Source organism: Dama dama, chromosome 24 (genome assembly GCF_033118175.1).
Source record: "Dama dama isolate Ldn47 chromosome 24, ASM3311817v1, whole genome shotgun sequence".
Taxonomy (NCBI): Eukaryota; Metazoa; Chordata; class Mammalia; order Artiodactyla; family Cervidae; genus Dama; species Dama dama.
The window spans coordinates 33,770,180-33,790,606 of NC_083704.1; the positions used below are offsets into that span (position 1 = coordinate 33,770,180).

The following is a 20,427-nucleotide window of genomic DNA, read 5'->3' on the forward strand; positions in this document are numbered from 1 at the left end:
CGTAATTCCCACCCAAATCAAGATATAGATTAAATATTCAGCACCCAGAAGGCTTTCTCACACCTCCTCCCAGTCAGTAACCATCCCCACCAAAGTAATCACTGTTCTCACATCTATGACCATGGATTAAGTTTTGCCTGTTTTGAACTTCATATAAACAGAAACATCTAGTATGAACTCTTTTGATCTTTTTTCCCCTGACATATAAATGTTCTTTAATAACTCTCTTATCTGAGTGATTTTATTACTTAAAAAGGCAGAAGGTATCTATTTTTTGGATTTTTTTAAACTTTTCACCATTTAAAAAATTTGAAATTTTGTTGACTTACAGTACTGTGTTAGTTCCAGGTGTATAGCAAAATGGTTCATATATATTTGTTCTTTTTTCAGATCTGTTTCCATCTTAGATTATTATAAGATATTGAATATGATTGCTATACAGTAGATCCTTGTTGTATATCTATTTTATACATACTAGTATGTATCCATTAGTTCCAAACTCCTAATTTATCCCCCTGCTTTTACTTTTCAGTAACCCTGTTTGTTTTCTATGCCTGTGAGTCTATTTCTGTTTTGTAAATAAGTTCATTTATATCATTATTTTTTAGTTTCCACATATAAGTGATGCCACATATTTGTCTTTATCTGACTTAGTATGAAAATCCCTAGGCCCATTCATGTTGTTGCAAATGGCATTATTTTATCCTTTTGCTGTGGGTCAGTGGTAAAGAATCTACCTGCCAATGTAGGAGATGCAGGTTTGATCCCTGGGTGGAGGTGATCCCTTGGAAAAGGAAATGGAAACCCACTCTGGTATTCTTGCCTGGGAAATCCCATGGACAGAGAAGCCTGGCAGGTTACAGTCCATGGGATCTGAAAAGAGTTAGACACAACTCAGTGACTAAACAACAACAATACTCCATCTTCTTTTGGATCTGGTCTTTTTAACTTAACATGCCAATGTGATTCTACATGTTGTGTATAGCTATAGTCCATTCTTTCTTATTTCTGTTTAGCAATATTGAGTAAGTATACCACAATTTGTTTATTCTACTCTTGATGTGCACTTGAATTGCATCTAGTGTAGCATGTAATGCATAATACATCTCTGAACTTTCCTGTGCCTGTCTCTTAATGGACATTTACCACTCATTTCTGTTATGTATCAAAGAGGGGAATTGTAGGGTGCTAGGGCATACATATGTTTAGTTCTAGTAATATCGCAAAACAATTTTTTAAGGTTCAATTCAGTTCAGTTGCTCAGTCATGTCTGACTCTTTGCGACCCCATGGAGTGCGGCACGCCAGGCCTCCCTGTCCATCACCAACTCCCAGAGTTTACTCAAGCTCATGTCCATAGAGTCAGTGATGCCATCCAACCACCTCATCCTCTGTCGTCCCCTTCTCCTCCCGCCTTCAATCTTTCCCAGCATCAGGGTCTTTTCAAATGAGTCAGCTCTTTGCATCATGTGGCCAAAGTATTGGAGTTTCAGCTTCAGCATCAGTCCTTCCAATGAATAGTCAGGACTGATTTCCTTGCTCTCCAAGGGATTCTTGTCCAAGGTGGTTTTACTAATTTATAATCCCATAGTAATCTTTGATGCCAAAAGAGGTACATTTAAATGATTTCTGCATGAAGGACTAAAAACATGTTCTCTGTGAATTAAGGAAAAGATTAGTTCTGTTAAGGATAGTTGGATTATAAGAACTTTAAAAAGAGTAACATAAAAACTTGTATTATGTATTCTCTGTAGATACTGTAGATAACTTTTCTCCAGCAGTTTTGAAGGACTGTAAGGAATGGTAAGGGGTTCCTCAAGCTGCGTACATAGGTCAGGTACCCTCGACCTAGTCCCTAGAACTAGGGCCTGAGACAGAGATTCCGATGCATGTGACTCAGTGTGAGGGTATTACTCAGGAGAAATCTGTAAGGAAGGAAGTGAAGGAAAGGGAAAGGGGAGAAGCTGAGCAAAGATGTGGGCTCAGGGAAAACTTGACCTTAAGAATTCTGGAGTGTAAGCCACAATGGAGTCATCTGCCCTTGAAGGCAGTTTTCTGTGCCCCATAATAATCCTCATGGTTGTGGACCCGGGGTAGGTGCTGGCGGCGGCATAGTTACTTTTGAGAGTCTTCCATCAGTCTAGGGCAGTCATTCTCAACTATGGGCTATTTGGTCTCCTAAGAGACATTTGGCAAAGTCTGGAGATATTTGTGGTTGTCACAATAGCAGGGTTGGTATTGGAATTGAGAAATAAGAAGTCAGGGATGCTGCTAAACATCTCACAATATGCAGGTGGGCTCCCCACAACAAAGAATTAGTTGGCTCCAATACCTGAGGGGGAGAAACCCTGAACTATGGAAAGTCTTTGGAGAAGAGGTCATCCCAAATGTTTGTGGCCAGTTACAGATGGGCTTCCTGGATCCATAAAGAACACTTGGGCAGGGCATCAAAACAGTACCTTCTGTAGATGTCTTTTATATATATGACAGAAAACAATAAAGGAAGCTCAAAGTGCAATTTGGTTAGCATTTCCCCCCTGGCCTGTATTTCATCAAATGGAATGGGACTAGCATCTTGGAATGTATGTTGCTAAGCCCTTAGCTAAACCCTGCACAAAAATGTCAAAACAAAACAAAAAACACCCTAGGATCAGCTGTAACTCTTTTAGGTTTTTTCCAGAACTTCATTGAGCTTGTATACAATTGGAATTGGACTAAGTCTTAACTGAAATACCCATGACTGTGCTATATTATTGCTGACACTGGTCTCTTTTAACAGCTGTAACTTGAATAGGCTGAAGGACTGGTGCAAAGATCAAAAATAGTTGTGCTTAACAATAAAGGGATTTAAAAAACACTGGGCACATCACCAGTGTCCGACTCATGCTCATGTACCCTGTTAGGCCCATCCCTTAATCCTCTTTTACAATCCAAATTTCAGGGTTTCCCTGGAGGCTTAGATTGTAAAGAATCCACCTGTAATGCAGGGAGACCCAGGTTCGATCCCTCGGTTGGGAAGATCCCCTAGAGAAAGGAATGGCTACCTACTCCAGTGTTATTGCCTGGGGAATTCCATGAACAGAGAAGCCTCATGGGTTACAGTTCATAGCTTTGCAAAGAGTTGCACAAAGATTGAGCTGCTAACACTTGCTTACTTGCTATCCAGGAACTCATCCAAGCCCTCTTAGAATTAGTTTATAACTCAAAATTGCAAAACTTCAGATACCTAGTCCCACTGTGTATAGAAGGATAGTTGTTTTTCAAACTTCAAAATATGTTATATAGTTTGTATTCTAACTTTCGTATTTTTATTCTAGTTTTCTGATCTTAGCTTATGATTCTATTGGTTTCACTTTTTCCCCCATCTTGAAACAAATCATCACTTTGTTCACTTAAGAATTAACAATACTAACAGTGATAAAAAAGGAAGGTACAATTATGGTAAAATATTCTTGCCAAAAAATAGTCAAATGAAATACTAGATATAATGCTATGTTGGGTGGAAATAATGAAAAAATAAGATATGATACCATTTTTGTTTAAATTATTTCTGTACTTTTTATGAATAGGAAGATACTTTTAATGAATTTTATGAATACACTGAAAGTCATAAAAGATGTATGCCAAAATAATAACAGCGGTTAAAGTGTAGTTTGCAAGTTCTGTATAAGATTCTCACCATCTCCCCAAAATGGCTCAGAGAATGAACTAGAGTTATAAACAGCTTATATAGGAAGCTACTTCCAACATAGATTAAAACTCTGTTCTTCATTAACATTGTCTTACTTGCCTAAGCGCCTGCCACCTTCTGGAAGCAAGGGGGACTTCACCATTAAAAGATTTCTAATAGTAGAATTTTGTAATACAGCTGGAACTGGGATTGTTTTTAGAAACTATTTTTAAAATAACATTTAATTTTAAACCATGTGGATCACAAACAAGTTATTAGAATAGAAGAGGGGCTAATTTAATTCAATCAGAGACGGCAGATATGCATGCTTGTGCATGCTAAGTTGCTTTGGTCTTGTCCAACTCTTTGTGACCACACCTATGGATTGTAGCCCACAAGGTTCCTCTGTTCAAGGGATTCTCCAGGCAAGAATACCTGAGTGGGTTGCCATGCCCTCCTCCATGGGATCTTCCCAACCCAGGGGTCAAATCCAGGTCTCCTGCATTGCAGGCAGATTCTTTACCATCTGAGCCATCAGGGAAGCCCAAGAATACTGGAATGGGTAGCCTATCCATTCTCCAGGGGAACTTCCCGACCCAGGAATCGAACTAGCATCTCCTGTATTGCAGGCAGATTCCTTACCAGCTGAGCTACCTGGGAAGCCCCCCAAACTGATCACAGGAAAAAGCTATTTTTAAAATAGTGAAAGGTCATCCAAAAATAAGGCTTAAAGCAATGGAAAAACAAACAAAATCCCAGCAACTTTGAATGCTCAAAAAAGACAAAAATTTTCATTCTTGTTTGTTTTCTTCCCTCCAAAGCAGAGTTAACATGAAATGTTGAAATAATGTCTTTATTTTCAAGCATTGTCTATATCTAGAAATAAGAATTCAACTGGATCTTTGAACCAATATTGATATGCCTAAAAAAGTACCCAAGAAAAACAATAAACTAGTGTTGCAGATCTTCATTTATAGTGTGATAATGCTCCCCAAGCATTAGAGACATAATGTAACAGGGTACTTAGAAATGTATATAGAAATATAAAAAGTTCTGCAAGAGTGACTAGAGGGATTACCCTTGGTGAGCAGGAGAAATAACCAAAGTTAGACAGCAGTCAAGGGAATTTTTCTGTAATATTCTGTTTTTAAAAAGAGAGAATGAACTTTTCACTTGTGTAATTAGCCATTAATTAGAAATCCAAAGAGTGAACTATGACTTGAAAATGAAGTCATAAACTTGAAAATTTATGACTTTTATGAAAAAGTCATAAATCCCTGTTTTATATATACATATATATCAATCAGTATTTTGTGATATAGCAAATGCAATATATATTTTGAATAAATACATAACAGCAGCAACGTACCTTATGATCTGTTTATCTGTATTGCAATAATTTGTCTGTGTGTGTTGCCAAACAAAGAGCAAAACATCCAGGAAGTGCATAGCTCCACTGTGTAAAGTGCTTTCAAATAGACTTTCATTAGGTGTAGCTTCACCCTCAGTTAATTCTTTGGCATTAATAATTTAAAAATATTAATGCTTGTGACCTCCAGGAATGAGGTCCCATGGCAGATGTAAAGGCTCTCTTTAGCGAAGCTAATTTGGAGTGAGGTAATTTGGAATGAGCTAATTTGGATTTTTTGAGGACTACATTAATTCCATGTTTGCATCAGTTCATTTTCATTACAGAGCACCTGTTATTTGTAGGGCTAAATATGGTCTAAAGCAGGAAGACTTGTGCTCACATTGTGAAACAAGCTGGGTAGGAGGTAGTATAGGGAGCCAACTCTATAGTATTTTAGAGCTTGAGCTCAGGAATCAGACTCACTTGGGTTTCAATTCTCATTGAACCACTCACTAACTGTAATCTTGTGCACATGATGGGGATATGTAATCCCTAGTTCACAGAGCTGTCAGAATGGAAAAATGAAATCATTATAAAGGATATGGTGCAGTGCTGGCACATAGTGAGTACTCAATTCAATTAATCCTTCTGCTCCCCAAGGAACAGATGAACAGAAGAGTACTTTTTAAATTGTTTAACATAAACCTCTTGTCTTTATCAAAACTCTGATTTAAGAACGCATTTGAGTCAGTTCTAATGAAGTGGATGAAACTGGAGTCCATTATACAGAGTGAAGTAAGCCAGAAAGAGAAACACCAATACAGTATATTAACGCATGTATATGGAATTTAGAAAGATGGTAACGATGACCCTATATACAAGAGAGCAAAAGAGACACAGATGTAAAGAACAGACTTTTGGACTATGTGGGAGAAGGTGAGGGTGAGATGATGGCATTGAATAGTATTGAAACATGTATATTACCATATGTAAAATAGACGACCAGTGCAAATTGGATGCCTGAAGCAGGGCACCCAAAGCTGGTGCTCTGGAACAACCAGAGGAATGGGGTGGGGAGGGAAGTGGGAGGGGGATTCAGGATGGTGGGACACATGTACACCCAGGGATGATTCATGTCAGTGTATGGAAAAACCCATCACAATACTGTAAAGTAATTAGCCTCCAATTAAAATAAACAAATACAAAAAACTCCCAGATTTAACCAGATTGATTTTTATTTTGAATTTTAAATTTTATTTACTCCTATTGATATGCTGAGTCCTAATTAATTTTCAAGACTCATAAAAAGTTGGAGGTTGAAAAGGTTATTTAGGTTATCTGATCCCCTGACTCTGGAGATGACTTTCACTTGTCTTTCACTGATATTTAAAATCTGGAAATAAAAACATTTCTTGGACTATTCTACTTATTAGTAGAATAACTGGAAATAAAATGAGAGGGAAGGAAGGCCAAGGGAATATGCAGGGGAGAAGAGAGCCTAGTGGGAGAGGCATTGAGAGAGTATGACCAGAATTAAAAGGAGAAATACAAGGAAGAGAAAGAAAAACGACAGAAAAGAGGACCTCGAATAAGTGTAAGGAGAAAAGTGAGAAAAGGAAAGAGGAGAAAGTACAGAGGCATTGCTATTCGTCATTGCAGACACTAATACGGTTTAAGAGTCAGATGTTACGGATTTTGGTAATTGTAAAATGCATGATTGTAAGACATATTGCTTAACCTTTGTGAGTCGTGTTCTTTGGCGTTCGTGGTGTAGATTAAACGAGATGAGTGGACTGGACGTTCACTAAACGACCAAATTCTGTTCAATTAAGGAGTTACGAAGAGGGTAGAAAGTGGCAGAAACGGACAGAGGGAGAGGCATGGAGGGAAAGAGGAGGAGATAGAAGTCGGTAGAGAATGAAGGAGGAGAGGGAGAAAGGGGAGTTGTTGACAAAGCAAGTGAGAACTAAGGAAAACCACAGTAACGGTGTTTCTGTGGTTTCTGAGGTGACTGCTCCAACACACCCAGCCTCGACAACTTGCCGGGAACCTTGTTAGAGCTTAACATGCACAAATGCATGCTATCCTCACACCGTCTCTACGAGGCTAGGTTTCTAACCTTATTTTATAGAAGAGATACCTGAAGCATAAAGGGGTTCTGTAACTTTCTCAAAGTCGTACTTCTGGGTATTGGAAAGAAAGAATTTAAACGCAGGTTTCACTGCCTGCAAAGCCAATGCTGTTAAAATCATCTCTAATAACCTTCAAAGTAGCTTAGTGGTTCTAAAGTGGATTCTTGCCCGGGTTCGTGCAAGTTATGCCCTGGGTTCAATTTCTGCGCACAAAGCCTCACTCCTCCGGTCGCTTCTCGACTCACAGCGTCCCGTCTCCAAGGAAACCGGCGCGAGGCGGGATTTCCTCTCGCACGCACGCGCACTTCCGCCTAGAGCCGGAAGACCCGTGTCTTACAGAGGGTACCAGCGCGTGGGGACTTCTAGGAGAGTTTCAGTGGCAGGCCCGCGGCGGCTGCGAGAGTGATTGACTTGGGCGCCCGAGTTCGGCGTGGTGATGCTGACCCCGGCATTCGATCTTAGCCAGGACGCCGACTTCCTGACTGTCGCCATCCGCGTGCCTTACGCCCGGGTCTCTGAGTTCGATGTCTATTTCGAGGGGGTCGATTTCAAATTCTACGCCAAGCCGTACTTTCTCAGGCGAGTTCCGGGTGTTTGGCCCTGGGAAGAGCATGTTTTGGGGATTCATTTATTCATCCATTAGATAACTGCTTATCGAGGGAAGATGAAAGAACGAAGGAGGACTTTTCGGCATCGCCACTGCCTTTTCCCGAGGTTCCAACAGCAGGTGCCGAGGAAGCGAACTCTTTCAGGCGTGCGCTCTGAATGCTGCAGAAGCTTATTGGTTCTTACATCTTCTTACATCCCCGCCTGGAAGAGATTCCGGAGCCACTTTAGAACGCAGAGTTTGGGACCATAATCTCCTTTCCAGTTTTTGTCCTGTCGCCTTAGTTCTTGCCCTTTTCCTGTTTTCTTTTCGCTCTGCGTTAGTCCTCCTTGTCCCGAGACGGCTCACGCTGCCTTCCCTACTGACCTGTCGGTTTGACTTTTTCGGTCCACTTCCTGTTCCCCGACCTCCTGGCTGACGCTTTCTATTCCCTGAAATTTTCCCTTTCTTGGTCCCGCTGATGCCAAAGTCTCCTTCACCTCTTCGTTGTTTGGTTCTTCTCTGTTTGATTTTACCCCTTCATTGTCGTTGGCATCCCGCAAGCTTCAGGGAGGGACCTTCAGTTCTTGTTTGCATTTTTCTTCCTGCAGAACCGTAACATAAGTGCTAACAGCTGACTTCTTCTCCCCCTCTGTGTGGTGGGCAAGCAGTGCGTTTAAGTGAAGGGTTAAGTGCTTGTGTGCATTATCTCATTTAACCTGGACAGCGATCCTTGGAGATAGACATCATTATTTAGAAAACATTTTAGAAGACACTGCCATATTATTCTTTCTCAACATTGTCAATACATTCTTTTCTCCTTTCTACCGAGTGAAAATCCAGTCTGCTCGTCTTTCTCATTCAAGTGTGGTTCCAGCCTACCCTTCCTGCCCAAGTTCATTTCCAGTGCAGACCTTCTTTTTGAGTTAAGCTATTAAGTACTTGGCCTGAACCTGTTCTGCTCAGGTATCCCTTTGGCCTTAACTTAATCCACGTACTTGAATATGTTGTATAAAAGAGTGTCTGGATTTATACAAAGCGACCAGGGAAAGCCTGTTTAAAGAGGTGATATTAAAGCCAAAACATGAAGAATGGGAAGAAGATGATGATGATGTTAGCAAACATTTATTGGCATTTTACTCCTGGTTAGTGCTTTATGTGACTCACTTGATTTTAGGACAGTCTTACAAAGTAGGTTTTGTTATATACTCATGTTGCAGATAAGGGCTCAGAGGCTCAGAGAAAAGATCTTAAATGAGATAGGATGATAAAATTAAGTAATTACAGTGAAAGAAATATTTCAAAATAAAAATCACTTGCTTAATTAAGTTTGGGGGGTTTGGTGAAGAGCCAGTAAGCAGCTACATGTGAAGCAGTTTGTAGAGTACTTTTTTTTTTTTTTATATAGAGTACTTTTTATGCAAATTTATCCATTCCTTGAGTAGCAGAGGCTTGGGGGTTGGGCACATGTGGGTCTCAGCACACTTATAGTTCTGTGACTTTTGGCAAGTTATTCAGTCTCAGTAAGTTTCCTAGTCTGTTAAGTGGGACTAATATTAGTGGTTTTAAAGAGTTGATGTGAGGTTTGAGATAATGCATGTATAATCCTTATTACTTTGCCTGATAATTAACTACATATTCAATAAATGGTAGGTATTATTATTTATTAAGGGGGCATATTGTTGCAATTATCTGCTGCCAATAACCAGTCAAACCTAACTGTATAAAAATAACAATCCTTTAACTCCCTCTATTGGTTTTTGTGCCTTAGGAATCTGGTAAGAGCTTGGCTGAACTGTTCTGGCCTAAGGTCTTTAATTTAGTCACGTGTGGCTGGACCTAGGACAGGAAGGGCTAAAGCAGCTGGGGACTTATAGGGTAGGTGAAGGAGGGAATCTCTTTTCATGTGGTCTAAGGACCTCCCTGTGTGGTCTCCCCTGTGATTCCTGCAGGGAGTTGCATCCCTACCATGACAGCTGAAATTTTTAAGAGTAAATATTTCCGGGAGCAAGGCAGAATCCATATCATCTTTTATAACCTAACTTCAGAAATCACAGTGTCACTTCTGCTGTATTGTTTTGTTTTTGGTAAAACAATTCTAGAAGCCCACTCAGTTTTAAGGGGAGGAGACATAGATTGCATTATTGGAAGGAATGATGTGAGATAGGTCATCTTTGGAAATGCAGTTTGCTACAGTATACCAGAGATGAATAAAACCTCACCCCTCTCCTTGAGGAACTGAGTGTCTAGCAGGGAAGGCAGATTTGTTAGCAAATACTGTTTCGCCATCATGCATTAAGAATTTAACTCTGTACTTACAGAGAGTTTAGGAGAAGGGTGATGATAATAATAGTTTACATTTTCTGAATGCTTGCCTATTGTACTAGCCACTAAGGTTTTTGTATTATCCTTTCTTTCTCACAGTAACCCTCAGATAGATTCTATTATTTTTCACTTTTTATAAATGAGGAATATTAACTTTGAAGTTAATTAGCTTGTGGTACAAAGAAAGTTACAGAGCTAGTAAATGGCGTAACTTGGAATTAAGTCCACAAATGGACTTAATTTAGACTCTGAAGGTAACGTTCTTATTTGTATCCATTGTATAACAAATTTATTCATAACTGAATTTTTATGCTAGGTTTAGAAGGGACTTTTGTTTCGAAAATGTATTATAGCTTCAGGAAACATTAAGATCAAAGGTAAGTAGGGATAGAGCCCCGTACCTTTTGGGGTCTGCCAAGATGGATGATGATGATAATGATGATGGTGTTAGAATAGGTAACAAGGAGGAGGGGGGTGTGGGAGGAAAGTAGGTTCATATTTTAAGCTTGGAGTGGAATGGATCTGGCCTCATATATAGCACGGGTGAATTTAAATTGTCTAGCCAATATCAAGCAGCCATGGAAGCTTTCGTAATAGAAAAGTGACAGATTTCTGTTTTAGAAAAATTCTTTTGGGGCCTCAGTTAGAGCATTGATTGACCCAGAGTAAAACTGCGAACAGGGAAATCAGTTCATGTCCTTTAGCGGGAAAGAGGGGGAAATCCCTATACAGTAATAATGAGATTTACAAAAACACGTTTGCTTTCTGCCTTTTTTAAAAAAGTAGTAATTTACTCAATATAAACAATTGGTTTTGTTGGTTCTTTATTCTTTCTCATTTTTTTGTTTCTTTTCTTTTTGGAAGCCAGTTAGTATACTTGTACTGAGCCCATCCTGTGTCAGTCATCAGGTATATAAATAACTCATATTAGGAGGGGAAAGTACTATAACAGTAGTGATAGCTAGTATTTATTGTGGCTTTTCTAAGTGTTTTGTCAGTGACTAGTGTCTATTCAAACAGAAAGGTGAGTCATCTCTGATTCTTTTTTTCTTAGCTAGGGAAGAAATATGTTATTTAGTTGATAAAATTTAAATGCTGAGGAATATCTTTTTAAATGGTTGATAGATTTCAGTGCTTGATGCTTACCATCATGCTTTATGATGCTTTGTAATTTAAGGACTTCATGAGACCTTTCATTACATCTGCAGGTTAACCCTTCCTGGAAGAATTGTAGAAAATGGAAATGAGCAGGGATCCTATGATGCAGATAAAGGTATTGCCCTTGGAATTTTCTGTTAGTTTTTTTCCTTTGAATTCTTCATGTTGGTGTAGCTCCTTAATAATCTCATGTACTATGGCGACCTTTAGGTGTATGGCAAGTGCAATCTGTCCCTGTCACTCTTTATTGTTTCGTAATGTCCAGTGCCTGTTACTGATGGATTTCTTAACAGTCACAGTTTCCCCAGCCCTCTAAATTTATACTTCACATTGTTCTTTAAAGTTTAATTAGTTAAATACTCTGGCTCTGTTTTCTGAAAGTTTTATTTCCTAATTCTCCCTACATTTAGTAAGTGTTTAAAAGTTAAAGTTAGATTGTGGGAGGTGACTGATTAGAAAAGAAGTGGATGATTTTTGTAAGCTGTGAGTCAGATGTTTCTAAGACAGTTTTCTTTTTAGAATTTTAAAAATTTATTTTTTGTTTAAGTATAATTGATTTACAGTGTTGCTAGTTTCAGATATACAGCAAAGTGATTCAGATATACATATATTCTTTTTTTCCATTACTATTTTCAATCTTAAAATATAATTACGTGGACTGATTCAATTTTCTTCTCTTAATTGATAAGCCCTTCATTTCAGCTCATCTTGAAACCATATATTTTGCTTCTGTAGGAGTCACTGGATTTTCCTTTGTCACTGCATCTGGAATAAGAATACCTTGTGTACTGTTAGGTGATTTATTCAGTGAATATTGACCTCAATGAACTAGAGTAATGGAGGAAAGATGGAATGAAAGAGTTAAATGACAAAGTTCTAACCCAAAACACAGTATAACTGATGTGATGAAGTACAGTGAAACTGCCTTTCTAGGTAGTAAATCTGTTTTTAATTGCAGATAAGCTGCATACTGAAGCATAGTTATTAAATCTTGAAAGTAAATGAGGGTTTAGGAAGGTTATGTATGTGGAAATGTTTGGGTTTAGTTGTGTTTGATATATTAGAATATGGCTAAGTGCACTGAAGGAGGTAAAATGTTTTAAAATGTAAGAGTAGTGAATAATAATGTAACAATAACAGATAATGTAATCTGTTCATAGGGGAACCTAGATGAAGGTGATAAACCCTGTCAAGGAAAAAAAGGAAGTACATAGATGGAATTTGGGTCTGCATTAGACAAACTTTAGGGATATATCTCTTGAGATATCAAAGAACTTTATCAAGCCATCATTGCCTTATTTAAGATTTTGTGTATATTTGAAATGACTGCTATTCTTCATTGAATTCAGTTCAGTTCAGTTGCTCAGTTGTGTCTGACTCTTTGTGACCCCACAGACTGCAGCACACCAGGCCTCCGTGTCCATCACCAACTCCCGGAGTTTACTCAAACTCATGTCCATTGAGTCAGTGATGCCATCCAACCATCTCATCCTCTGTCATCCCCTTCTCCTCCTGCCCCCAATCCCTCCCAGCATCATGGTCTTTTCAAATGAGTCATTTCTTCGCATCACATGGCCAAAGTATTGGAGTTTCAGCTTCAGCATCAGTCCTTCCAATGAATATTCAGGACCCATTTCCTTTAGGATGGACTGGTTGGATCTGCTTGCGGTACAAGGGACTCTCAAGAGTCTTCTCCAACACCACAGCTCAAAAGCATCAATTCTTTGGTACTCAGCTTTCTTTATAGTCCAACTCTCACATCCATACACGACTACTGAAAAAACCATAGCTTTGACTAGATGGACCTTTGTTGACAAAGTAATGTCAATATGCTGTCTAGGTTGGTCATAACTTTTCTTCCAAGGAGTAAGTGCCTTTTAATTTCATGCCTGTAGTCACCATCTGCAGTGATTTTGGAGCCCCAAAAAGTAAAGTCTGTCACTGTTTTCACTATTTCCCCATCTATTTGCCATGAAGTGATGGGACCAGATGCCATGTTCTTAGTTTTCTGAATGTTGAGCTTTAAGCCAACTTTTTCACTGTCCTCTTTCACTTTCATCAAGAGGCTCTTTAGTTCTTCACTTTCTCCCTTAAGGGTGGTGTCATCTGCATATCTGAGGTTATTGATATTTCTCCTGGCAATCTTGATTCCAGCTTGTGCTTCATCCAGCCCAGCGTTTCTCATGATGTACTCTGCATATAAGTTAAATAAGCAGGGTGACAATATACAGCCTTGACATACTCCTTCCCTATTTGGAACGAGTCTGTTGGTCCATGTCCAGTTCTAACTGTTGCTTCCTGACCTGCATACAGGTTTCTCAAGAGGCAGGTTAGGTGGTCTGGTATTCCTATCTCTTCAAGAATTTTCTAGTTTGTTGTTCTTCATTGGACTAGATATCTTGATTTCACTGCCTCCCCCCGCCCCCAGGCTAGAAATAAATCCCATGAGTAGTTACAGTTGACTCTAACCTATTGCCTTCTCAGGCCATTGTGTTTTTGACCTGAACTTTTAATGTTATCTGTAGGTGAATGTGATATTGGGTAAGATTTAAGTATTTTGCAGCTTTAACAGATTAATTTCTCAAAGAGGGGACCACTGAATCAGTGGTTCTGAAAAACCTTCTTTGAGCCTTTTCCTGTCTTGATTTGTATTAACTAACTATGTAATAAGGGCATAATTTTGGAGCTCTGTGAAATAAAATTATAATTCTGAAATGTCTATTTCTTAGGTATGTTTGTGAAGTGTTTGAGTATTTTAATTTAGCTAAGCATAGAAACCATTTATCTTTAAGGAATTTTTACCATTCGGTTGCCCAAAGAAACTCCTGGCCAACATTTTGAAGGGCTGAACATGTTAACTGCTCTGCTGGCACCAAGAAAATCCAGGACTGCAAAACCACTTGTGGAAGAGATAGGTATGTTTATTGCATTTGGGAGGAGATGCAGGTAAATGAATATCTGGAATGCTGTGTGTTTCTCAGGGAAAACGGATATAGCACATAGGAAATAGGAGAAAATACTTCAGATGACAAGATGAGGAGATCATGTAACACCATATGAGAGTAGTTCATTTGTTGACATTTAAGACATAAACAACTCTGTTAAATCAGTAGGTCAGTCATTTTTTGGGACCAATTGAGGCAGCGTCTCTGTGTTTGGCAAAATATTGGCCTCGAGCTAAAATCAGAAGCCTACAATTCAGTGTAAGCAGAAAGCAAACACGACCCAGGTCAAAGAAGTGGAACGTCTCCCACGTCCTGGAATCTTACCCTGGTTATTTCTCACTCCTGACTCTCCAAGGTAACCACTACCTCAGTGTTGCCTGTTTTTGAATTGGATCAATATATATATAATCCACACAGTAAATGATCTTTGTTGTCTAGCTTTTTTCATTTAACATTTTTGTGAGATTTATCCATGTATAGCTGAGGTCTGTTTGTTTTTATCATGTTATTATTTATATATCCTACCATAGATGGAACTTTGGCTTGGTTCCTTTTTTTTTTTTTGTCTAATAAGAATAGTGAGGTGAAGGCTGGGCAAAATAGGTGAATGGGATTAAGACATACAAACCTTCAGTTTTATAATAAGGAAACCACAGGGACGTAATATATAGCATAAGGAATAAGGTCAATAGTACTGTAATTACTTTATATGGGGACAGTTGGTGATCATTTTGTATGTTTGCCAACATCAAATTATTATGTAGTATACCCAGCATGAACCTAATATGATACATTAACATATTAAAAAAAAAAAAGAATAGCAGCAGTATTCTTTTGGGGTACGTGGGCAGACACTTTTTCCCTATACTTTTTTTCCCCAAGTTGTACCTAGGAAATCTAGTGCTTTAATGAACTAATACTTTACATATTTAGGTGCTTCTGAGGTTTCTGAGGAAGGAGTGGAAGATGATGATGATGAGTTTGATTGGGAAATTGAACAGTCCCCCTATGAAGAGGTACCAGAAAGTGCCTTGAATCCGAACTGCCGCTATGGGTTTGGAAACTTACGCTCAGGAGTGTTTCAGCGGTTGCAGGTATGTTTTTCTGAAAGACCTTGGTATATACCAAGGGTTTGACCATTTGTCTAGTTTAATTTCAGTTCTACTCATACCTGGAGGTTTTTTGTGAGGATTGTAGGAGGTGTTGTATTTAGAGCGCAAACCGCAGCTCCTAGTATGTGACTGTTACACAGACATTCCATCCCTTCCGTGCCACTGTCTGTGTTGCACACTCTCATTGTGCTTACACATGGAAGATGTCCTGGTACTTTCTTCTTTCTCCACTGCAGTTGTTATTTTAGACATGAAGTTTCCAAAATACAGAACAGAACCCCTCTCTCCTCATACTTCCTGAAAAGCTTTATGTTTTATACTTCAAAAAAATGAAAATTGTTCACTTGTGGCTTGATATCTCTTCTGTTTTATATGTAAATGAAGCAGAATATTCCTGGTGAGAAGGGGTTTCCGTCTTTTGATCAAATTGTTTAGCTTTTAGTGTACTGTAGACACTTTTCTGTATTTACTCTTTGTGGCGTTTGAATGGAATCTTGTTAAAATCTGCTCTTTGGTCAGTTAGGCTAAAAAAGGAATGACATCACTCTTTCTCTTCCTCAGACAATGTAGGAAATTCTAATTTATGAATGAAATGGAGATTTTGGATTATTTTCTACTTTAATTGTATTATAGAAAGCAATATAGTTGGTGTCTTTAAAAATTTTTTATTTATTTACTTATTGAACTTTTTGGTCTAGTTTTCCTTTTTTTTTTAAGAATGTCACATAATTGGAGCCATGCAACATGTAAACATGTAGCCTTTTCAGATTGGCTTCTTTTTTAGTAATATGTGTTTAAGTTTCCTTCATGTCTTTTCATGACTTGATAGCTCATTTCTTTTTTTTTTTTCTTTTCTTTTTCCTCTGACTGGAATAGAGCCCCAGCCCTTAGCGGTAAGAGTGCAGAGCCCTAACCACTGGACTGCCAGGGAGTCCCCTTAATTTTTTTTAAATGAAAGAAACATGTGATGAAACAGTTGTTTATTTTAACTTCATTCCTTCTGGGTAGAGGATGCTAAACCTGCTTAATATGTAGTTTATTATAGTAAGACATATTTGAGTCTGCTAAGGAAAGGTAAAAGATCTATGTTTTGGTCCTACTTGTACCTCTGTTTAAATTTGGAATTCAGGCCAGTTATTTGACCACAAATAAATTTTGTCTCCTCTTTGTAAAACAGTGATGAATTTGCTCACCTACTTTATAAGGCTGTTTAGAAAATTTACAGAGATGCTACATTTGAAAACTCTTGAAAAAGAAAAAAAAGATTCACATGCTAGAAAGACTTCTGCCCTTAAGAAATTTAAAATGCTCTCAAAACTTCTTAAAGGAAACAAAATTGGGATTTACTTAAGAGCAAATAATACTGATGAGATGCGTCATTCAAACGCCTTATATATTTTTCTGCTGAGTTATGGTTTCTCCATATTCTCTCTCCCTCACCAGATTTCCTGGTTATCTCTTAGGTAGTAAGAATAGAATCAGTTTTTTTCTACAGCAGAAACTATAGTAAATGGACCTCAGTTGTTTGGCAGAGAGTAGTCTGTGGTTAATCTTTTTGGGATTACCTGTCTAAAGCTATAGATGAATGAGAGAAAAGTCCTGCAGGCTAAGGACAGATTGTGCATTCAGTCTGAAAGTGCTTGTTTGATGCCAGGGAACTTGGTTTCTTCATTATTGCCACTGTAGAGGGAAGATCCTCTCAAGGGGTTTCTGCCACATTGCTGAGAAGATGCAGGACTGCCATGATGCGAGCCCAGGCCAAGTCCCTGGGAGGTCAGAAATTCTTGTATCTGTTGAAAATGTTCACTAAGTTAGTAGTTTAGGTTGAGTTAAGAGAAAAGTTATTAATCAATATTCTTTTTATCTTTGAATGTCTTATCTAATGCCCTGAATCTCTAGATTCCTGTCTCCCAGCTTAAAAAAAAAAAAACACAAGCGAATCATCCTCACATTTTTGGAGCCCTCCTGTAGCTCTTCCTGACTGCATCCCTCTGAGTCTTGCTATTATAAACAATTTGAATTTCTCTTGTCTTCAACAGAGGGAAAAACAAAATGCATTTGAGAACATTCTAAAGGATAATGTAAATAGCAATACTATTAACAGTGCAGGTGTATAACCCCACATGTACAATGTAGGCATCACAAAAAGTTCTAAAACTAAAAGTTTTTTATATTGAGTTTGATGACATGACCTGATCAGAGCTGATAGGAGTTTTTCAATAATTTTTTAAAAAATCCCACTTATTGTGCGTATTCAAAGATTTTGCTATAGGAATAGCAATGAATTTAAAATACGGTGTATTGCCCCAGACTTCTTAGAGGGGATTAAGTAACACATGGATTGTGTGTGCACCATTACCTTTCTAAACTCTTAAGAGTGAATCCTGAAGCTCAGCCCTCTCTGGGGAACTTGGATAGACCGTGGACCTCAGTGACAGCTAGCAGCTGCTATGTGTGTCCCTGAGAGGCACTGGGCTGGGCTGCACGTCATCATTCTGTTGTGGCCTCATCACTATTGTACGTGCTTATTCTACCACTGGACAAACCAATGTGTAGTCTTTAAAGAATATTGTGTTTTCTCATGTGGATTAAATGTGAGGTCGGCGGTGTCCTTCATGACAGTGTGGAAATATCAGAACTTTTGAAAATCATGTGTGAATCAAGATGCCAGTAATTAAAGGATGCTGTCTTCGGGGTATTAAGGTACATGTGTTTTCTGTGATCGTGCCACAGGAATCTTACATAACTGGTATTACTTGCAGAGTTTGATTGCATTTATAACTGTTCTGTTTGTGGCATTCATATCATGCAATTAAAAACTGAGCAATTATGTGAGATTAACATGTAAGACCTTTTTTTATGGATTGTAAAAAAATTCTTTTTATTTTTAGAAATTTTATTGTTTTTTAATTTTTTAAATTGAAGTATAGTTGATTTATGATATTGTGTTAGTTTCAGGAGGTGTACAGCAAAGTGATTCAGTTATACATGCATGCACACATATATGTGTGTATATACATGTATATTTCAGATGCTTTTCCTTATAGGTTATTAGAAAATGTTGACTATAATTCCCTATGCTCTACGGTAGGCCCTTGTTGATTATCTATGTTTTACATGTGGTAGTGGGTATGTCAGTACCAAGCTCTTAGTTTATCTCCACCCCACGTCATCCCCAAGATCTTTTTCTACTAGTAAACGAGCCAGAGGAAACTGAGACCATTATTGCATAAATAAGAACTTTGAGAACATATTTTCTGTTTTACATGATGTGTTTAAGAAACCACCATTTACAGTTCCTCTGGTTCTGCCTTTGGATGAGAAAATATCCATAAAGTTTTGTTGACTCATGTTTTATTAGCATTTTTATAGTCTCTTCCCACCCACCCTCCAATAAATGAAATACAGCTTCATTTTTCTCTGATGATAAAAGCAATATATATTCATTATGAAGATACAATATAAGAAAGAAAGTAAAACATCATCCATGATTCCAGTACCCAGATATCTTGTCTGAATTGAATTATTTAACCCTTTACTGGGGGATAGTGTATAGTCTTTCATGTTTATTTCCCACCAGCCATTTACACAGGGTTTGCTTGTGAACTTCTGTATTTTGTACTGATACTGAGAAGGAAATAAAATTATTTTGCTGAAACAAATTCTCTGTCGCCACCCTGCCCCCATACACATGTGTGCATGCTCACCCACACCCCCCCCCCACACTCTTTCCTTTCTGAAATTTCTGCCAGCCACAGGGTGCCTTTGGAAAACTGCCCCCATACACATGTGTACACGCTCACACACACACACACACTCTCTCTCTCTTTCCTTTCTGAAATTTCTGCCAGCCGCAGGGCGCCTTTGGAAAACTGCCCTGGCAGTTCCAAGTCAGGGCTTCTGACCAGGCTCCTGGCGTCAGTGGCTGCCAGCAGCAACAATCCTAGAGTCTCTGGACTCCCACCCAGCAGGCTCCCGGGACCACTGCTGCCAGAAGCCGCAGGATGCTGGCCTGCCGGCCCTTTCCTTCTCTCAGCTACACTGGGGACCTGAAGCTGCTGTTTCCAGGAGACCTACTGGCCTGATGGGCGCACAGTTCTTCATTTTCTCTCTGGAGAGTCTCTGCTTCACTCTGCTGAAGCTCACATTAGCCTTGTTTAGATCCCACATGACCTTTTCTTGGCATTGCCCATCTTTAGACAGCTCTCCCAGTGCTGACCTTAGCAGTACTTTCAAAACAAAACAATAACAAGAATCATTTTCGCCCTGGTGCGCTGTGTCATTTCTCATCCTCTTGTCTTCCTTTCTCTTGTTTGACAGATGCCTTAGATTTCTCTGCTCCAAGCTAACTTCACTTTTAGGTTTGTTCCGGTTTCACACCTCCCTGCCCCCCCGCGCCATCCAAGGCCTGTCTCACTGCCCCTCCTGTCTCTGAGGTTGAGGAGGTGATGTCGGGCAGGTGAGGAAGCAGAGGAGTGAGGAAGAGTCCAGGTTGTCCTGCTCAGGGGAGAGAGATTTCTGACAGATGAAACTAGAACTCTGAAAGTTTTCCCCTGGAAGCCTTGCTGCACGCTTCTGAACTCTGTATTGCGAGTGCTCTGTCTCCAGTTTATTTTGAATTGAGTACATTTGTGGGCTGCCCAGAGAATCTAACTATGATTTATAATCATGTATCTTTAGGAAAATTCATTCTGAGCCTCCCAAAAGTAAATTGTAAAAGAACTCTTGGAATGTAGATTTTTCCAAGTTTGAGGATCTGTTTTTTCCCCAGAATGTTTGTGCTCTGAAGTATTCAGATATCCTGGATGTGACTTCCAAAAATGAAAGGGCCCCTGGGCCCCTTCCTTTTACTAGGATGTGCTTACATTAAATGTTGGTGATGTTTTGTTGTTCAGTCGCTAAGTTGTGTTTGACTCTTTGCGACCTCATGGACTGCCGCAGGCCAGACTTCCCTGTCCTTTACTACCTTCTGGAGTGTGCTCAGATTTCATGTCCGTTGACACAGTGATACTACCTAACCATCTCATCCTCTGCCACCCTTTTCTCCTTTTGCCTTCAGTCTTGCCCAGCATCAGGGACTTTTCCAGTGAGTTGACTCTTCACATCAGGTGGCCAAAGTATTGAAGTGTCAGCTTCAGCGTCAGTTCTT

At 39.0% G+C, this 20,427-nt stretch overlaps 1 protein-coding gene across 2 annotated transcripts in view; it reads left to right on the forward strand.

The window, feature by feature from the left end:
- The first annotated feature begins 7,471 nt into the window (after window positions 1–7,471).
- The window catches only part of SHQ1 (SHQ1, H/ACA ribonucleoprotein assembly factor), a 94,780-nt gene continuing 81,824 nt past the window's right edge, over window positions 7,472–20,427 (forward strand). For both annotated transcript variants that reach the window (XM_061128066.1, XM_061128068.1), the window contains exons 1-4: window positions 7,472–7,731; window positions 11,272–11,336; window positions 14,014–14,136; window positions 15,100–15,260. In XM_061128066.1, coding sequence (XP_060984049.1) covers window positions 7,589–7,731; window positions 11,272–11,336; window positions 14,014–14,136; window positions 15,100–15,260 — 492 coding nt within the window. In that variant the 5' untranslated portion in view covers window positions 7,472–7,588. The remainder of the gene's footprint in view (window positions 7,732–11,271; window positions 11,337–14,013; window positions 14,137–15,099; window positions 15,261–20,427) is intronic.